This window comes from Lonchura striata, chromosome 5 (assembly GCF_046129695.1).
Source record: "Lonchura striata isolate bLonStr1 chromosome 5, bLonStr1.mat, whole genome shotgun sequence".
NCBI lineage: Eukaryota > Metazoa > Chordata > Aves > Passeriformes > Estrildidae > Lonchura > Lonchura striata.
Window position 1 is genome coordinate 46,772,272 of NC_134607.1, and position 17,696 is coordinate 46,789,967.

The following is a 17,696-nucleotide window of genomic DNA, read 5'->3' on the forward strand; positions in this document are numbered from 1 at the left end:
TTTGAGACAAAATTAATTTACAATTACCTCTTCATCAGAATCTCCCAGCCTCCCTAGATCTAGGCATGGCACCCTGTAGGGAGTTAAAACAATTTTAACAGCAATACATTCCCTTACTTTTTATCTATAACAAAAGCACTGTCTATTAGTTATTATTAGGTCCTTCACAAAATTTCCCATGCAGCTGGATATGGCTTACTCAGCAAATCTCTATTAGCCCCTCTTGCTTCAACTCAGCAAGTGGCCACCGAGCTTCTCTTCCCCAGCAGCAGAGTACCCCGGCAGCTGAAAAGGAACCTTCTTTACTCCCACACTGGCTTCTCTTCACTCCCCAACAGGAGCTACTGCAACAAGATCATAAATCAGGGATACCTTACTCTTGTCTTCCGCAGCACATTTGTGTCAACATTCCTCTACAATCAGTCAACAGAGAAGTAATAAGGAAGCAATTGCCACTTGGGATGTAAACCTGAACTTTCCATAGGATATTAACACAGTAAAAGACAATGTATTTTGTTTTGCTTAAAGAAATGAAAACATCTCCAATTCATAAAAGCATCTCTGTGCCTTCTGCCTTTAGTCCAGGTACATGATTATGTATTTTTTTTGTATTTTACCACCAGTATTTCCAAGCAATTCTATTATAACTTCTTGGAATAAGAGAATTCCTTATTTTACAGTCTTTTTTATTACATAATGACAGACAGGACACAGAAACTGGAATTTTTTGACTTTGGTTAGAAGAATCAAAGGTCATAGTCACACACACTTATAAAATAATTACATACATTTGCTTTAAGGCATTTCAGTAAGCAAAACTGGCTAAACTATCAATCATGGTCCTTGGAAGAATAGATATTATAAGGTTTTAAATTTTAAAAGCACAAACAACATTTCCCATTGCTTGTAAAAACCATTCACAATAGTTTCTCTGTATTTTTATTGTAATACTTGTAAAAGCAGTCAACAGTTAAAATACTGCTTTTCTCCTTTTGCAGACACATTAAAAATATTCAAGCAAAACAATGTATAAATATGTGGCTCTGAGTGTCACCCTCTGAAGAGGATGGAGCCAGGTTCTTCTTGGTGATGCCTAGCAATAGGACAAGAGGCAAAGGGCAGAAACTGATGGACAGGAAGTTCCACCCAAAAAGAAACTTCTTCACTGCAAGTGACTGAGCACTGGAACAGGTTGCCCAGAGAGTCTAGTCTCCCTCACTAGAAAGATTCAAGAACCATGTGGATACAATCCTGAGCCATGTGCTCTGGGTTGACCCTGCTTAAGGAGGGAGGTTGGACCAGATCTGTCAGAACTCATCCCTGTACGTGCCACCAATTGTTGGGGTCAGTGCTTGGCACCAATGGACAGTGGATAGAAACTGCCATCACCAGTTTGTAATCTCACTGTAAGACTTTTACCCCTCCTCTCTGTGAGTTCTCATGGGCAGCTCCTCACAACACTGACTCCTTTTTGCTTCCTTCCACAAGGCTGGCTGACTTCTTCCTATCCCTGTCACAACTGCCTAACCCTTACTGTCCCTAGCATGACTGCCTAACCCTTACACCTTGCAGCAGCACAGCCAACTGACTCCAACTCTCTACTCAGCTTGCTAACCCACTCTTTTATAACACCCATCCTTACTGGACATAGCTGTGATCTATTAAGGGCAGGGCTGTTCCTACTCTTTGGTAATTAGCACAGCTGCAACTCCTCAAGGGTGAGATTGCCTTCAGCACTGTCTCTTGTCTCTTACAATCCATGCTCCCACACAGATGGACCAGTGGGTTAGACCCAATGTGGTCTCTTCCATCTTTACCCATTCTACAATTACACCTCCACTCAGCCAAACATAAATCAGCTTAATTCCAAAGTAAATAATGCATCAAATATTCTACTTCATATATAAATCACAGAAAACAAACATATGATAATAAATTTCATGGAATACCAAGTTGCATGTCACTACAAATGTAAATGCAACTTGCAAGCTTTGCAATTTGCAAATACAATTAAACAAGCTGAGCAGAAATAGAAGCAGACTTACTCTGGTGGGTGAGGACTGTATGTAGCCTGTCTATTTGGTCTCCAGTCCTAAAAGAATGACACATTATTACATACCTAGGCAATTCAGATTAAAATACATAGTTCTCCCTTTCAATTTCCCCTCAAATATTTAAAATTAGAAGCTTAAAGTATCAGTCCAACATACTTGACTAAGACACTACTAACAAGGGGAAAAACCAAAGACTTCTCATTGAAAGCTAATTCTTTCACATCATGAGACTAGCAGACTGAATATTCATCATGACAGGAAGACTTCTTGCCATTAAGAATCTAGACAGCATCCACATCAGCTATTAATAATACATTAAAAATAATCTGTGCTCCTGAGGCTTTGTACCACCACTGCTCACAAGGCTTTAGGTCACATTGTCCTTGTCAGTTGGAAACCAACCCTTAAACCAAAACCAGAAGACTGACAGCCAGGTGGCTCACAAGGAGCTAGCTCAGACCCCAAAGAACCCCTGATATTTGGTGTAACTGTTTCATCTCAGCCTTACTATAGCAGTCGTTATGATGATTAGACAGCTCACTTTATTTTGCAAGGCTGAATACCACACAGATCTCAAAATTCAACTAAGTAAGAACATAGCAAGAAAAAATACTCAAGCCAAAGCATCACCTATCCCCCTATGACTTTTTAAAACAGCTAGCAACAAATCCATAGGGCAGGCTGCTTGGGGCAAGCACAAAGTAGCAATTCACCTAACTGGCCTCTCAATCTGAAAAAAAAAAAAAAATGGTTTGAGAACATTCAGAACCAGGGCTAACATTTTTGTTTTCACACTTTTCAACTCATAAATCTCAGCATCACAGCCTAAACTGAGCAGAATCCTATTTCCAGCAGTACTCGAACATCCTTCACGATCTGAGAGCAAGCACAAAACTGTAACTCCTTTCTTGCCATACAGCCTTGCAGCTGCTCGCGAAGCAGAAATTCGGCAACACTACCCTCTAGTGACTCCAGAACGAGCCCGGGTACCTAGGTTTGAGAGCCCTCCGCACCTAAAAATCACCGCCACCCTGTGGTCACCTACCTAAGACCGTCAAATCATCAAAAACAAGGCATTACATACCACATTTATCTTTTTTCTGTATCATGTTAACTGTGGTGAGGTAAAGAACACAGCTAATTCTAGATGTTTAAGCTTTAATATGATTCCTTTTCTAGAAGTCAAAATATCAGGAAGAAAGCAAACAAAAAACATTGTGAACACTGGGGTGAAGCACATTATCTCAGCATAGTTTTAATTTAAGATTTACCTTTGCAAACTACCAAAAATCATGTGGACCAGAGAGTCTAAATTTGGAAACTTAGTTGCACAAGAAAGAAAGAAAAAAGGGAGGAGAGATTAGATAAAAAAAATATATATTTCTTTTATTTTACAACCTACACTAAATGCCTCAAATGTTCTTGTTATCCACAGAATTTAATTTTCAAAAATCTGGTTAAAACATTAACAGTAACATTATAACACTGATGTGTTATCATTTACAAAAGGTCTTTTTTCATTCCAAATCAAACTGAAGACTAGCCAATTGGCAGCCAAACTCCAAGAATTCCTAATGGGGTCATGCAACAAATAAGGAAGTAAAATGGGTGCTTAGGGGCTGAGGGAGGATTAGCAATTAACTTTAGTTCATGGACATAGAGTACACAGTATCTGTGAGAAAAATCAACTGTTACTAACAATATTAACATTTACCTCAGCAGTAAGGAGAATAATGGCACTCAGAATCCAAGATCATATTCATAGGGACTATCAAAAGCTGGCCCTAAAGTTTCTACTACAGTGAACCTGTGAGGGTTGCACACCTACCCTATCTCAAAGTGTAGACTATTAGGAATACCTGGAAAATGTAATTTCCCTCCATACAGAACACAGAGCACAGAGATTCATTTTTCATGTTGACCTAAAATCATGCCTTTTCAAATTATATTATGGGGGCTGCTTCACTGTATTGCTGTCTTACAAAACAAAAACACAGACCCACTTGTTGCCAGTTTCACCAATAGCCTGAGATAGCTCACAGTTCACGCCTCTGTTGCTCCTAACTGCAAGTACTAGTTCATTCTTAAATCCCCCACATTTCAATTAAGTCCTCAGAGTAGCAGTTATTCTAGGATAGCTGTTTATATTGTAATTTCTCACCTTCATTTGAGAAGCTGTGGTACTAAACCATCCCTTTCCAATAAAATAATTTCTTTACAAGGTGTCTTCTTTATAGAATGGATTTCAACCTCAAATTAAAATATCTGAAGTATGATTAAAATATCAAAGTAAGGAAGAAAAACAATCACAAGCCTTCCATTGACTACCTGACATTTCTTCCCCCTCAATGACAACTCAGCCTTCCTTTGAGGGGATGCAGCAACTCCTTTAACTTCCAAATCCATGCAAATTCAAAGGCAGCTTTCAGAAAAAAAAACTGAAAAACAGAAAACACTATTGAGAAAAACATGCATTATTTTATCTAAGTACTTCTGGGGCAAAAACAAAGTTACTGCATTAGAAAGAATCTTGGTATTGTCTTCAGCAAGCTATGAAATGCTGTCGGTTTCTCTTTTTCACTGACTCTTAATTTCAGTCTTTTATTACTAATGCTTAACCATATTCCTGTTCAAATTTATGTTTTTGCCTGAAGCTTAACTCCCTTTTCCCCTTACACTTATCAATACATTCTCATTCCAGTAATACTGATTTGTTACCTCTTGGCAACATCAAACCTTTTGTACTCTCCTCTTACAACTGCTGCCTGGCTCTCCATCGCTCAATGCCCTGGGAACATTTCAGAAAGACGGACGGGCCGTCCCGGCACACTGCCAGGCTCCGAGAGCTCCAGGGTGACATGCCACCACGCACTCCTGCTCCGCTGGCTTCTCCTTCACGCAGCCAGTTCCGAAGCAAAAGCCCCTCAATCGGACACCCCATTTCAATCGGAAGGCTGGCGGCTCTGAGCAGCTCCCACTGCCAGGCACCCTTTCCTTTCCCGAGCAGGAGCAGCGCTGCAGGGGCTGCTCGGAGCCCCGCACGGCCCTCCCGCCCAAGCCCTTCCCAGGGCACGGAGAATGGCCAAGCACGGCCCGGAGGCGCTCCCGGAGCGGAGCATCCTCCCACCTGGGGCGCACACGGCGGTGCTGCACTTAATGGCTCACACGCTGCGATTACTTTTATCAAACAACAACGCTGCAAAAGGCGGAATAAACGATGAGCTCAGCAGCTCCATGGAAACGTATTTTCGCAAGAGCGGCGCGGGCCCCGGCGGGCAGGGGCTGTGTCTCCCCGGAGCGGTGCCGGGGCGCAGGGCTGGGGGCCGGCCCCGCCCCGCACTCCCGCACGTCTCCACGCGGGGCTGCCGCTGCAGCAGCAGGAGCGGCCAGCCCGAGCCAGGCCTCGCACCAGGGCTGCGCAGGGTGCGCCTGGCCGGAGCGGGGAAGCGCAGCTCCCCATGGCTCCTGCGGAAATACCCTCTCCGGGCCCGGCCGGCCCACCTCCCCGCGCCCACGGGCGGGTCTGCCGCCCCGCGGCCCCGCCGGGACAGGCGGGCGCTTACACATCACACGGGCTCTGACCCGGCAGACGCCGGCAGCTGGGGTCGCAGACCTCCGCCGCGGCGAGAGCGCAGCGGCACGCTCGTAGCCCGGGTCAGAAACACGGCGACCAGCCCGAGGCAGCTCAGGGCCTCTCGGACGGCGGCTTCAAGTGGCAGCCTCCGATGAGTCGCGGAGGTGAAAGGCACCGCAGGGATGATGCAAACACTGCCCCGGGCGAAGGACACCGGCACCGGGGCCTGGAAGGAGCAGGGCTGACCTGCACCCCGCACACACCTCGGCAGCGCAGCACGCCTGCCTCCCGCTGATCAATGGCGTTAGTTGACTTTAATACACTTGATATTTCAAAGAAAAGCCTCAATGAAACTGATTTTTCTTCAGTTTCACTCGTCCTGAATGCCCAGAGCAACATCAGTTATTTTCTAAAAGCAAATTGTATCCAAGTATCAGTTCTGATTCACCCCTTCTGCCTTGGGGGAAAAATCTGCCACCGCTTGAGAAACCCTGGCTCTGTTGTCAACCAGTTTTCCAAAGTTAGACAAAATCTCACTTACTGCAAAACTACTAACACATTGCTGCTAAGAATGTATTTCTGGATGCTGCTACTTCCAAGCCTGTGTAATCCAGTTTTAGAAAAAAATACAAAATACATACCATGTGTCTACACCAGAATGAACAATTCATTCCATTTCAGTGAGTGACACGATAATAAATTTAGTCCCTTTAAGCACAGCACATTTCCTCCATAAAAACAAATTCACATGCTATTCTCCTGTAAGAATAAGGATGCCAGAAGAGTTCAGGCATCATAACTGGCCTACTTAAAAGCTATGCAATTATAAAACAAAATGTAACAGTGCTGTACTGTCAGACCTACCTCTAAGGCAACTCCTGTCATTAACGGCTGGCAGTACCATAGGTGTGAACAAAAGAAGTATTAAATGAACAAAAAAAATTAGTAAATAATGAAACAGTGGACAAAAATTATTCTGGCAAAGGAAAATAAATGCTTTTCCTAATACTGACCTCAAAAGGCAGCTATCAAGTTGGCATAATATATTGAAAACAAGATCATACACCCCACACTTCTTGAATGGTACATAGCAACACATCTGTTAATTGTGATGTAAAAAAAATAAAGGGTATTAAAATGAATCAAAAGGTCAGATTCTATGGTATTAAAATAAATGTCAAACAGAGATACAATACTAATGGGTATTAATCAGTTATTAGACAGCTGCTGAGTTTAACCAGCGACAAGTGGGGAAGAAATTAAGTGATCCAGTGTAATACATTTAAACATCATTATTCAAGAGACTGCAAATTCAGCCATCATTATTTTCATATAGTGTCCATGGCTAAACTTCTCTCTCCAAATAAAGAAACTTAACTATGAATGAGTATCAAAGACTAAATGCATTCTGCTTTTCACACTATCACAAAGTTTTTCCACAAAGAGCTGAATTCAACAGTGCATGCTCTTTAATGAATTCAAGAAAGTCACAGTTCAAGTGGCATAATGCTTTCTAGTTCCAAAACATTTTCTCGGGGGTCTGGAAGTCGAGGTGGCCCCAGGAATGCAAAAGTCCTTGCTTCCCAGCCTGCACAGCCAAAGAAGAAGTCGGAAAGCATAGGGTCAGCTTCTCAAGGTTGTTTATTTTCTCTTATCTGTAACATACTTTCTCAAGGAGCTGAACTCTGTCTAGCAGGTCAGCCTGCGACAGACTCCAACCCCCCTGGGGTGTTACCATTTTATACTAAAAACTACATTACTATGTTTACAATAACATGCCAGTATCTATCATTTATGTTGGACAGCGTGTCTCTACCTTAAACAAATAGAAAAGTGTTACCATCACAGCAAGACATGGAAGGCAAGAAGAAGAAGGTCAGGACACGCCCAAATCCATCCATCCTGTCCCCTCGAACCCCTTATTTTAAAACCCTAAAATTCTACTTTTTCACCCTGTGTTAATTCAACTACCACACTGCTCAATCCCTTGTGGCTTGTACTTCTTCATACAAAGTTGGCAGTTTTTTCCACAGGCTAAAATCAAAGCCACGGGTGTTTTTGACTTTGTGCCAAGGCCTCCAAGCCCCCTGACAGGGTCTCGAGACAGCCAGGGCAGCCAGAGGGATGTCCTGGGTTCCCACAAACATTTATGGAACATCTGTTCTTTCTAGTCTCAAGAAGATATTCTAAAATTTTAGTGAAGCATCAGATATAATTACAGTGCATTATATACAGAGTACAGAAATATTTTTATAGGGAAAAAATAAATAGAAAAAATATGTAAACATCCTGAGTAAAATTCTGCTGCCACTCAAGTCAGTTACAGAATTGTCATAGATACAAGCAAAGGCAGTATTTCACCCCTCTTTTTAAAGCATATAGCAGTGCACATAACTTCATTTCAGTTTAAAGTGCATACAACATTATAAAAAGATTTCATAAGCTTTTGGAAGTTTTACATATGCAGATTCCATTCATATCTATTGCGTCTCCTCAGTCCCATCTCTTCTGATTCAATGACATCTTTGCTTATCATTTCTTCGTCTTCCACAACATCTGCCTCCAACTGATGTATTTCACATTCACCATGTAATTCGTGCTCTTCTATTTTGTAATCATTATCAATATCCTCAAGTAAATCTTCATTACATCCATCTTCTCTGTTATCCATTTCTTTCTCTTGAGAATGTTCGGCAAATGACTGAATGAGATCTTCAAGTTTCTCATCACATATGTGTCCAAAATCTTAAAATTCCCAACAAATAATCAAAATTAAAGTTTACTGGTAAGCTCTGAATATCAGTGTCAGTTTAGAAGTATTTTTAATTTTTTTTCTCTTTTATTAAGACTTGAATAATGCAAAAAATTACCAAATTTCTAATGGACCATTCTTAACATTTAAGATTTCTCTTGGCTACTATGCAGCTCTTGGGAGTCTCCAGTTGAAACTAACATACAATTTGCTGTATAGTGTTTTATGTAAGCATTACTCACAGCCTCTGAGGTCCCCATCTGAAAATCCTTTGCCTAAAGTTAGTCCAGTACTAACAGACTACATAGGAACATTAGTTCCTATGTAGTCTGTTAGTAGTCTGTTCCTTTATCAAAACAGGATGTGATTCTGTGGTCCGCCCCAGTTCAATGTCTTGAGCACCTATTCTTAAATAAATCACGATGTATCAAAAATTTGAAATGGGATACATCTCAAATAAGAAAAATGGTATTCCTCCAGGATAAAACTAATACCACACAAATTACCTAAGACTCAGAAGCTGAACATCATTATAGTAAGATCTATCTATTATTTTAAAATATAAACTACTTAATTATCTACCTGTCTGAAAATTAAATTACCTTTCATCTTGTTTTCTGATTTATCCAATCCACTTTCTTTCATCAGTCGTCTAATTGATTGGAGCTGTGTCATTATCTCATCTTTCTGCTCACACGCTAAAGCATTGACACTAGGAAAAAAAAAAGACAAACATTAACAGCTGAAAGATTATCTTGGAAGGTAGTGCTTGACAATAATACACTTATTGCAATATTTATTTTTGTGCATAAATACCATAGTGAAGTTTGTGAAATGTTTAGGTCAAGCCTTCCCTTGAGAACTGTCTCTTGAGAAGCTGGAAGGCCATTACATCATACAACCAATGTCACTGAACTCTAACTTTGAAGTCCCGAAGGCCAAGGTCAAGTAATGACTCCAAATTAATTACTCCAGTAATTATCCAAAGTACTGTTATTAGTAGTACAACAATGCCTAATACAGAACTTTAGAGTTTGAAAGCTTTTCTCACTCAAGGTTTTTTTTTTTTTTCTTTCCTCCCTACCACTACTAGAAATTTGTTAGGCAAACTGGCCAGTGAATTTACTACTTAATAGTTTCAGCACATACCCAATTCAGAAGTACACTGCAGAAACAATCAGGAAATTCTGCACGTTTTAACCTGTTTTGTGAAGTATGTCAGTCTAGAAAATTAACTGCACAGATACTTTTTTTTTTCTAGTAGGTAAGTAAGGCTCTAGCTTCTTAAGAAGAGAACTTCTCTAAAACTATAAGGAGCTTTTATATTACTGATTCCCTTGACATATTAAAACAGACAAGTTCTATTTCACTGAAATGCACACACTTCAAAGATGCACTTCAAAACACAAAAAAGCAGCTATGCCTTGATAACTATTTTTTTCTTATAATTACATCTAAAAGAAGAAACTCATTCTGCTACCAAAATCTATTTCCCACAAGGGCTTTCATATGCTACTGAGTTTAAATATATTTTCACTATTGGTCTCCTTGGTAAATATAAAAGTTCATCTCTGTTAAGACACAGTAACATGATCATATCTTCTGCATTTATGTTTGGTGAACAAGAGATGGGTAGTGTCTGTGAAAAAGTTCACAAATGGCAGAATTGGTATCACCTGCAAAAGGCTACAGAAACAATAAATAATCAAAGAAGGTTCCTAAAACTGTTCCTTACCTATATATAAAGATAATTTTAAGAACTCGTTAGCATTTTGGTGAATTTCAATATGCAGGAAAAAACACTGAGATTTTTTTAGAAACACTCACCAGTTTGAAAGTGGATCCAACTGAGTCAATAAAGAATTTAACATTTTCTCTGTCTGTGCTAGATGTTGCTCCAGTTCTAAAAGCTGATGCTCTAACAAAAACAAACAAACACAAACAAACAAAAACAACACAACAAAAAAAGACAGGTGTGGGGGGAGGGAGAGGGAGATGAGGAAAGAAATAACATTGTAAAAAAAAGTCTTTACAATATAATTAGGATATTCATTTATATTTTTCATTGGACAGATTCAAAACCAGACAGCTTCTTTGACATAAAAATTTTGACAATATGAAAAGGAAGTGGTGGGGCTAAGAACAGAACACTTCTTATGTGTGAGCAGTAGTCCTTTCCAGCCAGTAACCTATCTCCAATAGTGCCCTAACAGAGAACACCTCTGTAGAAACTGAGCAAGAATGTGGAGCTCACCTTCCCAGTCTCAAAAAACATGCAGCTGCAAGAATTCCTGAGATATAAGTACTGTATTTATACTTTTCACGTGCTTGTCTATTCACACCTTACAAATATATTTAATGCTTAATGCACTAGAATCAAGAGGACTTACTCCTCCTACAATACAATTAAACTTTGAAGAGAGAAGAATGCAACATACAAGGATGATGAGTAGGCAGTGTAGCAAATCACTGCTGAACCTCATTACAAACATGGTATACACAGACACCAAACAATGCTGGTAGTTGTTTAATTCACTAAAAATGTCTCTGTACAAGGGAGAAAAAGGTATGAAAACAGCATCCCACTTAAACTGAAGAAAACTGAACAGATCTTAAGTGAGAAAAACATTCAGACATTTTAGAGGCAAAGAATCATACAGCATTACAACAGCTCTTTTAAAGAGCATTACATCTGGAGAATTAAAACAAACCTCAAACAAGCATTTAAAACATACAGAATAACAAAGTGGGGTTTTGTAGATTCCTAACTGCTCCCAGTAACTTGAGAGATTGTCTTCATTTAGCTAGATTGCATCAATGAAAACATGTTTTTTTCCAGTAGGAAATAAGCATTTTTGTTGAACATATGCATTCTAAATGGGTATCTTACCTGTTTCCTTCGCCTTGTCTTCTGTACTCTTTTCCTTTTTGGACTGACTTTCTTCATGTGACTTCATCTTTAAAAAATACAATCTAGTTAAACAACCTCATCACTACCTGTGTACTAAAAACAAAACTACATTTAGAACTTAAGTGAAAGTAAACAGCAGCCACGAAAATGTGCTACATGAATTAAACTTTTCTTCTGTGATGCCTCATCCTGTCTTAAAGTAACACTTCTGATTTTAAGTAAACACGACTGGCAAAAGCTGTAAAAGAAAGCAGTTGCTATTTCAAAAAGAAGCAGAACAAACCTTCTAGGTCACTGGATCCAGTCTCCTATCATTAATTAGGATATAGAATTTATTTCTTAAAGTAATAAAGATACTATCATAAAAATTCTTACATTTTAATCCCACAAGCCCAAGTGTATAGAATTGTAACACCCAAAATATGGTTTTCATGCTTTTCAAATCTTGTACTAAACTGGGCAGCCCCTATACTCATTTTGCTAAGCTGTGATATTTTTCTCATACACAAGATTAACGTGAAGTGACTCCAGAAATGAGCATGTTGTCTCCAGTCTTACTCCTGTTCATTTTTATTTTCCCTGAGGGCAAGCAACAATATTCCACATGCACTTTCAGCTTTGTGTATCTCTTACTATAAATAATACATTTCAAGATTGATTCCTTTTAAAAAACAACCGATCATGTGTTCTCCTTTTTGAATTTACAAATGGTAGAAAAGGTATCCCATAACACAAATAAAACTGCATGTTGCAACTGCATGATCACAAAAGAAGTCCAAACAAAAGGTCAAGTCTACTCGCTGCTTTACCTAACTGCTAATCTAAGATCACTGCTCTGCAGGAATTGTTTGCCTCCTTCCCATACTCAATCTCATTCTGAAGAATGAAAAGGAAGTGAAACACTGATGATACTTAGGTTACAGACTCAGGTAGCAGCACTGTTTAGGTTCTCAGATTCTCATTTGAGGCTGCAGCGTAAGATTCTCACTTCTTCAAGCGTTTAAAAATACCTAAGCCAGAAGCCTTCATATGGAAGAATTAGATACGCTAAAAATTTAACTTTGGACTTCAAAGTCAGAGCAAGACTCAGAATTAGAAAAACAAGCCAAGCATTTACACTTTCTCCTAACTATAATAATTGAATGCTTTTCCTATGGCTTACCTTAAGAAGTTTGTAGACTGCAAACATTCCCACTCCAAGAGCATACAACGGCATGAGGGTGAATGCTAACTCTCGACCATTTCCTCTCGTTCTCTCACTTTTTATCTCTTTTTCCATTGCATTTCTCATCTGTTGAATACTCTGGTAGGTATTACTGTCAGAATTTCCTGGATTCCGGTGCACTTGATAAACTGTCTGAGGACTACCTTAAAAATAAAATTGAAGGAAAGACAACAAAGTAAGAAATAAAATCAAGAGTCCACAACTGGAATGAAATTGTTTTCTTCTTCTGTAATCATTGTTCATCACTCTTCTAAGATGCTGTGAGCAGCCTTGTAGCCTCTTAAAAAACGAAAAAGTATTCTTACATTAACAGGATGCACAGTTAAATCTAGGCAGCAAAATCTCTCAAACCAAGCTTGGTTTCTTTAATGTACAATTTTTAAGCTTCTTCACAGCAACATTGGCAAACCCTCAGCAAACCACAGAAAGATAGATGTAACACGAAAAAATTTAGATTTTGAAATTAAAGCATATTCAGAGAAACTATTGATAATGCTAAAAATATTAATTCTTTTTCCTTTGCATCAAAGGAACCAAGTTAATTACAAATTGAATTGTCTAATCCCATAAAAAAAACCTTTTTTTGAAATACGCTGTGTTGCTGCTTTTATTATTTTGACAGTAAATGCAGTTTTACATGGATATTCCCACAGGCTTAGAACTACTGTACCTCTGCAAATCAAATATTTAGCAGGAGAAGATTATACAACACCCAAGAGATGCAACCTTGGAAGTCAGAAGTGTTTTTGCATGTAATTTGCCTACCAGAATAGGAAGCAGATGAGAAAACAGCCAATGTTATTGTTCAACTTAGGAAACAGGTTATTTGGTAGTTAAATCAAGGGTTCATGGGACATGCACATATGGAACACCATCATCAGCCAAAGAATGCAAATGCTTGCAGAGACAGACAGCAGGGGATTGGGGGATTGTGAAGTTTTACACTGATGTCTCAACTGAGTGCTTAGACTTAAAACTTAATACATCAGGACTGAGTATGGGTATGGCAAGGTTCACGTTCTATATAATAAACTCCTAAACAAAATACCATTATCACTACTTATCAATTACCACCGTAACAGTGGCATTTCAGGAACTCACAGTTACGTAACTCAAGTGTGCAAAGTACAGCCACAATCAGATAGAGAAAAAAATTAATGTCACACAAAACGTAAATGCTCTAGCTGATACAATCAGAATTCAAGCTACCTTCATTATTCAGTGCAAATTCAGGCAGGGGTTGTCCTTTCAGTAAAAGTAGGTTTAGACTTGCTAAAACTGCATTAACTAATCTGGAAATCACATATATTTTTTTTCCACCTTTCAAAATGTTTAATATTGATTCCTCGTTTTACATTTACACTCACCTTTTTTTCCCTATTTTAAGTACTAGTTGTTTTTAAAGTAAATTAGTAGTTTTACTAAAATAGTAGCTATCACAGATGACCAAGATTTCTACAGACCATACAATACGAATGTGGCAAGGGAAACACCTCCAGGGTGGAGGAATGTTGAATCCTAGTCCACTAGTGTCCTGCACTAAGTTTATGCCAAAGAAGAAACAGCAAAGTGATTTACTAGCCAACCAGGAAAAAAGAACCATACAAAGAGATGAGACTAGGAGATCTGTCTGAAATTTATTTTACTCAGTGCCGGGCCAGTAGTTCAGTAGAATCACAGGCATGTGAAGTGTTTCTTTTTTTTTTTTTTTTGGCATTTGGTTTTAAAATAATTTGATCTATAGGGAATATACAGCTACCTTATAAATAAAAAATAATCAGGCGAAACAGGACAGGCAAGAGCTTATGAAGCACAGTAAGTTTGACATCAGGTGGGAAGAACATGGTAGCAGCTCAAGCCTCCATTTTTCTGCCAGCAGGGAAATGCACAAACACATTTGGAGGATTGCAGCAACTACCTGTTTCTTGGTTTGAAACACCTTGGAAGGCATCATCAATGAATCACAGAGCTACCTCGCAAAAACAGGCTTTCAATGATTGTCAAAAACAAAGGCTACCTTTTCACCTTGAGCTAAATCATGACATACAGCGACATGGCTTAACATACATGGATACCACTATATAGCCACAAGTAGTAAATTCTATAACCCATTTATTGATACCTTTTCTAAACAAGCATCTTGAACTCTTTTAATACACTGCCGGACAGAATTTGTATGACTGTGCGTGTATTTACTGACAGCACCACTCGCCTTCATTACTGCAATTGACTTTCCCCTGTGACACCTCTCGGCTCATCTGTTCGATTGTGTCCCTGGCGGCACTGCTCCTCACACCGCTCCGCACTTCCAACTACCGCGTGTTTCCTGCACTTAACAGCAGTTTTGGAAAGACAACACAGACAAAACCCAAAGCAAAACAGCGCAGGAGGTGGGGGTGTTGCAGGCCAGCTCGAGGAGGTCTGAGCAGGCCCGGTCCAAGCCCGTGCGGAGCGGGAGCTCCCGCCGGAGGGATGTAACGCGCGCATCGCGCATCCCGCATCCCGCTCGGATCCCGGCTTCCCTCCGAGCCGCCCGAGCCCGCCGCGGCGCCCGCACGGCACCCGGCCGCGCCATCGCCCCGGCTCCTACCTCTGCCCTGCTGGCGGGGATCGTAATGGCCGGGGCCGGCCTTGCCGCCCCGCGGGGCCCGGCCGGGCCGCCCGCCGCCTCCTCCCCCGAACATCCTGGGCATGACGACGAAGACGCAGAGCACCAGCACGGCCGAGACCAGCACCTGCTGCACGGCCGAGAGCGCCATGGCCGCCGCCCGCCCGCCCGCGGCCGGGCCGCGCCCCCGCCGCAGCGCCCCCGGCGGCGGCCCGCGGCACGGCACGGCGCGGCGCGGCCCCGCGGCAGGCGGGCGCTCCTGCGGGAGCGAGCGCGTGGCCGCTCCTGGCGCTGAGGGGCGTTTCCGCCGGCGCAGCTAAACGCGCTGGAAAGGGTCACGCAAAAGGGGAGAAGATGCAGAAAAAGCAGGTGTCTGATGTTTAGTCCGCCTAGTGCCCCAAGAGGAGCATGTTAGCAATGGGCAGCTAAACGATGAGCATCCTGAACGCACTTGGAGCAGGCATTTATTCAGCAAAGAATGTCCTTTGCTAGGGTGGGTTTTAAGCTGGATGGGCAGACAAGGGGAGGGGTGGTGATTTGGGAAGTGATGAAGTTTGCAAAAGACACGGTTTTAAATGCTCAAGCATAGGAAACCCAGGAAAAGTTATGACTGAAAGTATGGCTTGAAAAAAACCAAAAGCCTTAGGGAGGAAAGAGTGTCAGCAGCCAGTGGAGTTAATTGTAAAGTCCAAAAAGAAAGTAAGAGTGAAGTGGAACATATGATCACCAGTAAGCCTAAGCAATAAATCACAGCATCTTCTGTTAAGATATAAAAATGGAGTACTTTAATGGTAAACTTTCTGAAACAGTATGACTGGAAGACAAATACAAAAGATCATTCATGTTCAGGAATGAGCTCTAAAGAAGAGGTAGTAGAACGAGTTACTGGCCAAGAATTGGCACATTTACCTCATGAAGCTGTCTTTGTAAAATGCCCTGATGTGTATTTAAAGCCATACCGTAGAAAGAATAAATATTTGTTTCCAGAGGCTCTCTTAAAAAATACTTAAAATACTTATACTATTGAATCTACAATATCAGTGCATTTTACTTTGAATTAATCTTTATGTATCAAATCAAAATCTTTAATGACCTGTTCAACAATAAAACACAAAAGGTTTTGTGTTTAATTAGCATGCCAGCTATTCTTTGCCTGAAGATAAAACTGCATGTCGACTTTTTTTTCAGTTGCTAGCAAGTGCTCTTACAAAGTTAATTTTCAAAAGTGAAGGGAGGAAAAACTTGTCTCATTAAATTAGTTCGTATTTCTGTGCTGCAATAGGAAAAGTCAATTAAAATAAACCACAGTACTTGCCTAAATAAGGAAAAGTATTTTCTTATGAAGCTCCAGTGTTTGATATTTATCTGCTTATTGCTGATTAGCTTTATCTGATTAAGATTTTGTTGCAACCCAACATTGCACAACCATTTCACCTTTCATGCTTTGTAGACTTGGGATGCACTTTGGCACAGACTGCAAGGGCATAGAGAAATGAATGCACTTAAGTAAGAAATATCTGTACCATCCTAATTTCACATCTGTTGGAGAGAATATTTGGATTGGAGGTCATGAAGTTTTTTAATGTTGCTGATGCCATTAAATTGGTATGGTGAGGTCAGATTTTTAATTTCCATAGTGCAGAGCTGTACTAAGGTTTGTGGTTGTTACATTCAAGTAAGAGCTGTCTGTGGTAAAATGTCCTGGTTAGTGCCTGCCATGTAAATCAGTACCATCTGTACATAACACAGAGGTGTACATATGGTAGCAAGTGGCAGCTCACTGTCTTTTTTAACATCAAGCAATACCTGTACTGCATTACCCCTGCACTGGCTCACCTCAGTAACTTGTGCAATAATTCTCTCTTCTTGTCCACAACATCAACCTCACTGAAAGCCTCACTTCTCATTTCACTGCATGATTACTACATGAAATTTATAAAATAATGGTTTCCAGTTCCCTAGTTATCAAGCCACACAGTTTAGCATTCTATAAAGTCTGGAGATGCTGTTCAAAGTAATCACAGTAATTGCAGAATATCTGTGGGTATTACTTAGTAAAAGTGTTGATAAAAGGAAAAAATACAGCCAAAGTAATTTTTTTCCTTATACTTCTCATAAAAAAGAAAAGAAAAAAATCAACAACAAAATTCACTATATTTTGATTTCTCAGTGGTAATTCAGAGAAACATAATGCTGTCGAGAAAGTAAAGGTTTCTTTTGAATACTTAATATCTTAATTATTCATTCCCATCTTGAAAAATAAGCTTTGCAGTAGAATCAGTTTAATCTATAAACAAATACATGATATTTCACTGATCTAAAACAGATGATAATTTTAATGCCAAGTAGATCTTATCTAGTAAAAGCAGCTCTTAAATTTCTTATTTCGGTGTTCAAAGATGCTTAGACTGCTCTCCATGAAAATGACAGATGAAAATACTGCGCTACCATTGTGCAACCAGACACAACGGAATCTGTGAGATTCTTCTTTAGTAAGCTTTGGATTGTGAAATGAAAAACAGCAAAAAGTTACCAGAATTATTTATGGAGCATTTTCCTTTCAGTTCTTTTT

At 40.1% G+C, this 17,696-nt stretch overlaps 2 protein-coding genes across 4 annotated transcripts in view; both read right to left on the reverse strand.

The window, feature by feature from the left end:
• CAPS2 (calcyphosine 2) overlaps positions 1 to 5,246 on the reverse strand; it is a 29,652-nt gene extending 24,406 nt beyond the window's left edge. Inside the window, exons 1-4 of one of the 3 annotated variants that reach the window (XM_021528154.3) lie at positions 5,182 to 5,246; positions 4,383 to 4,492; positions 2,046 to 2,092; positions 28 to 73 (exon numbers count right to left, since the gene is read on the reverse strand). In XM_021528154.3, the coding sequence (XP_021383829.3) occupies positions 28 to 73; positions 2,046 to 2,092; positions 4,383 to 4,460 (171 nt within the window). In that variant the 5' untranslated portion in view covers positions 4,461 to 4,492; positions 5,182 to 5,246. Of the gene's footprint in view, positions 1 to 27; positions 74 to 199; positions 358 to 2,045; positions 2,093 to 4,382; positions 4,542 to 5,181 lie in introns of those variants that run through there. The other 2 variants (XM_077783522.1, XM_077783523.1) reach the window with 2 other exon arrangements.
• Positions 5,247 to 7,251: 2,005 nt separating this feature from the next.
• On the reverse strand, positions 7,252 to 15,312 carry LOC110469426 (uncharacterized). Its single transcript, XM_021528152.3, has 6 exons — positions 15,107 to 15,312; positions 12,454 to 12,659; positions 11,271 to 11,337; positions 10,208 to 10,298; positions 8,983 to 9,092; positions 7,252 to 8,373 (listed from the first exon to the last, which is right to left on the reverse strand). The coding sequence occupies exons 1-6, from the start codon at positions 15,273 to 15,275 to the stop codon at positions 8,084 to 8,086; spliced, it is 933 nt and encodes a 310-aa protein (XP_021383827.2). The 5' UTR covers positions 15,276 to 15,312; the 3' UTR covers positions 7,252 to 8,083.
• Positions 15,313 to 17,696: the final 2,384 nt, after the last annotated feature.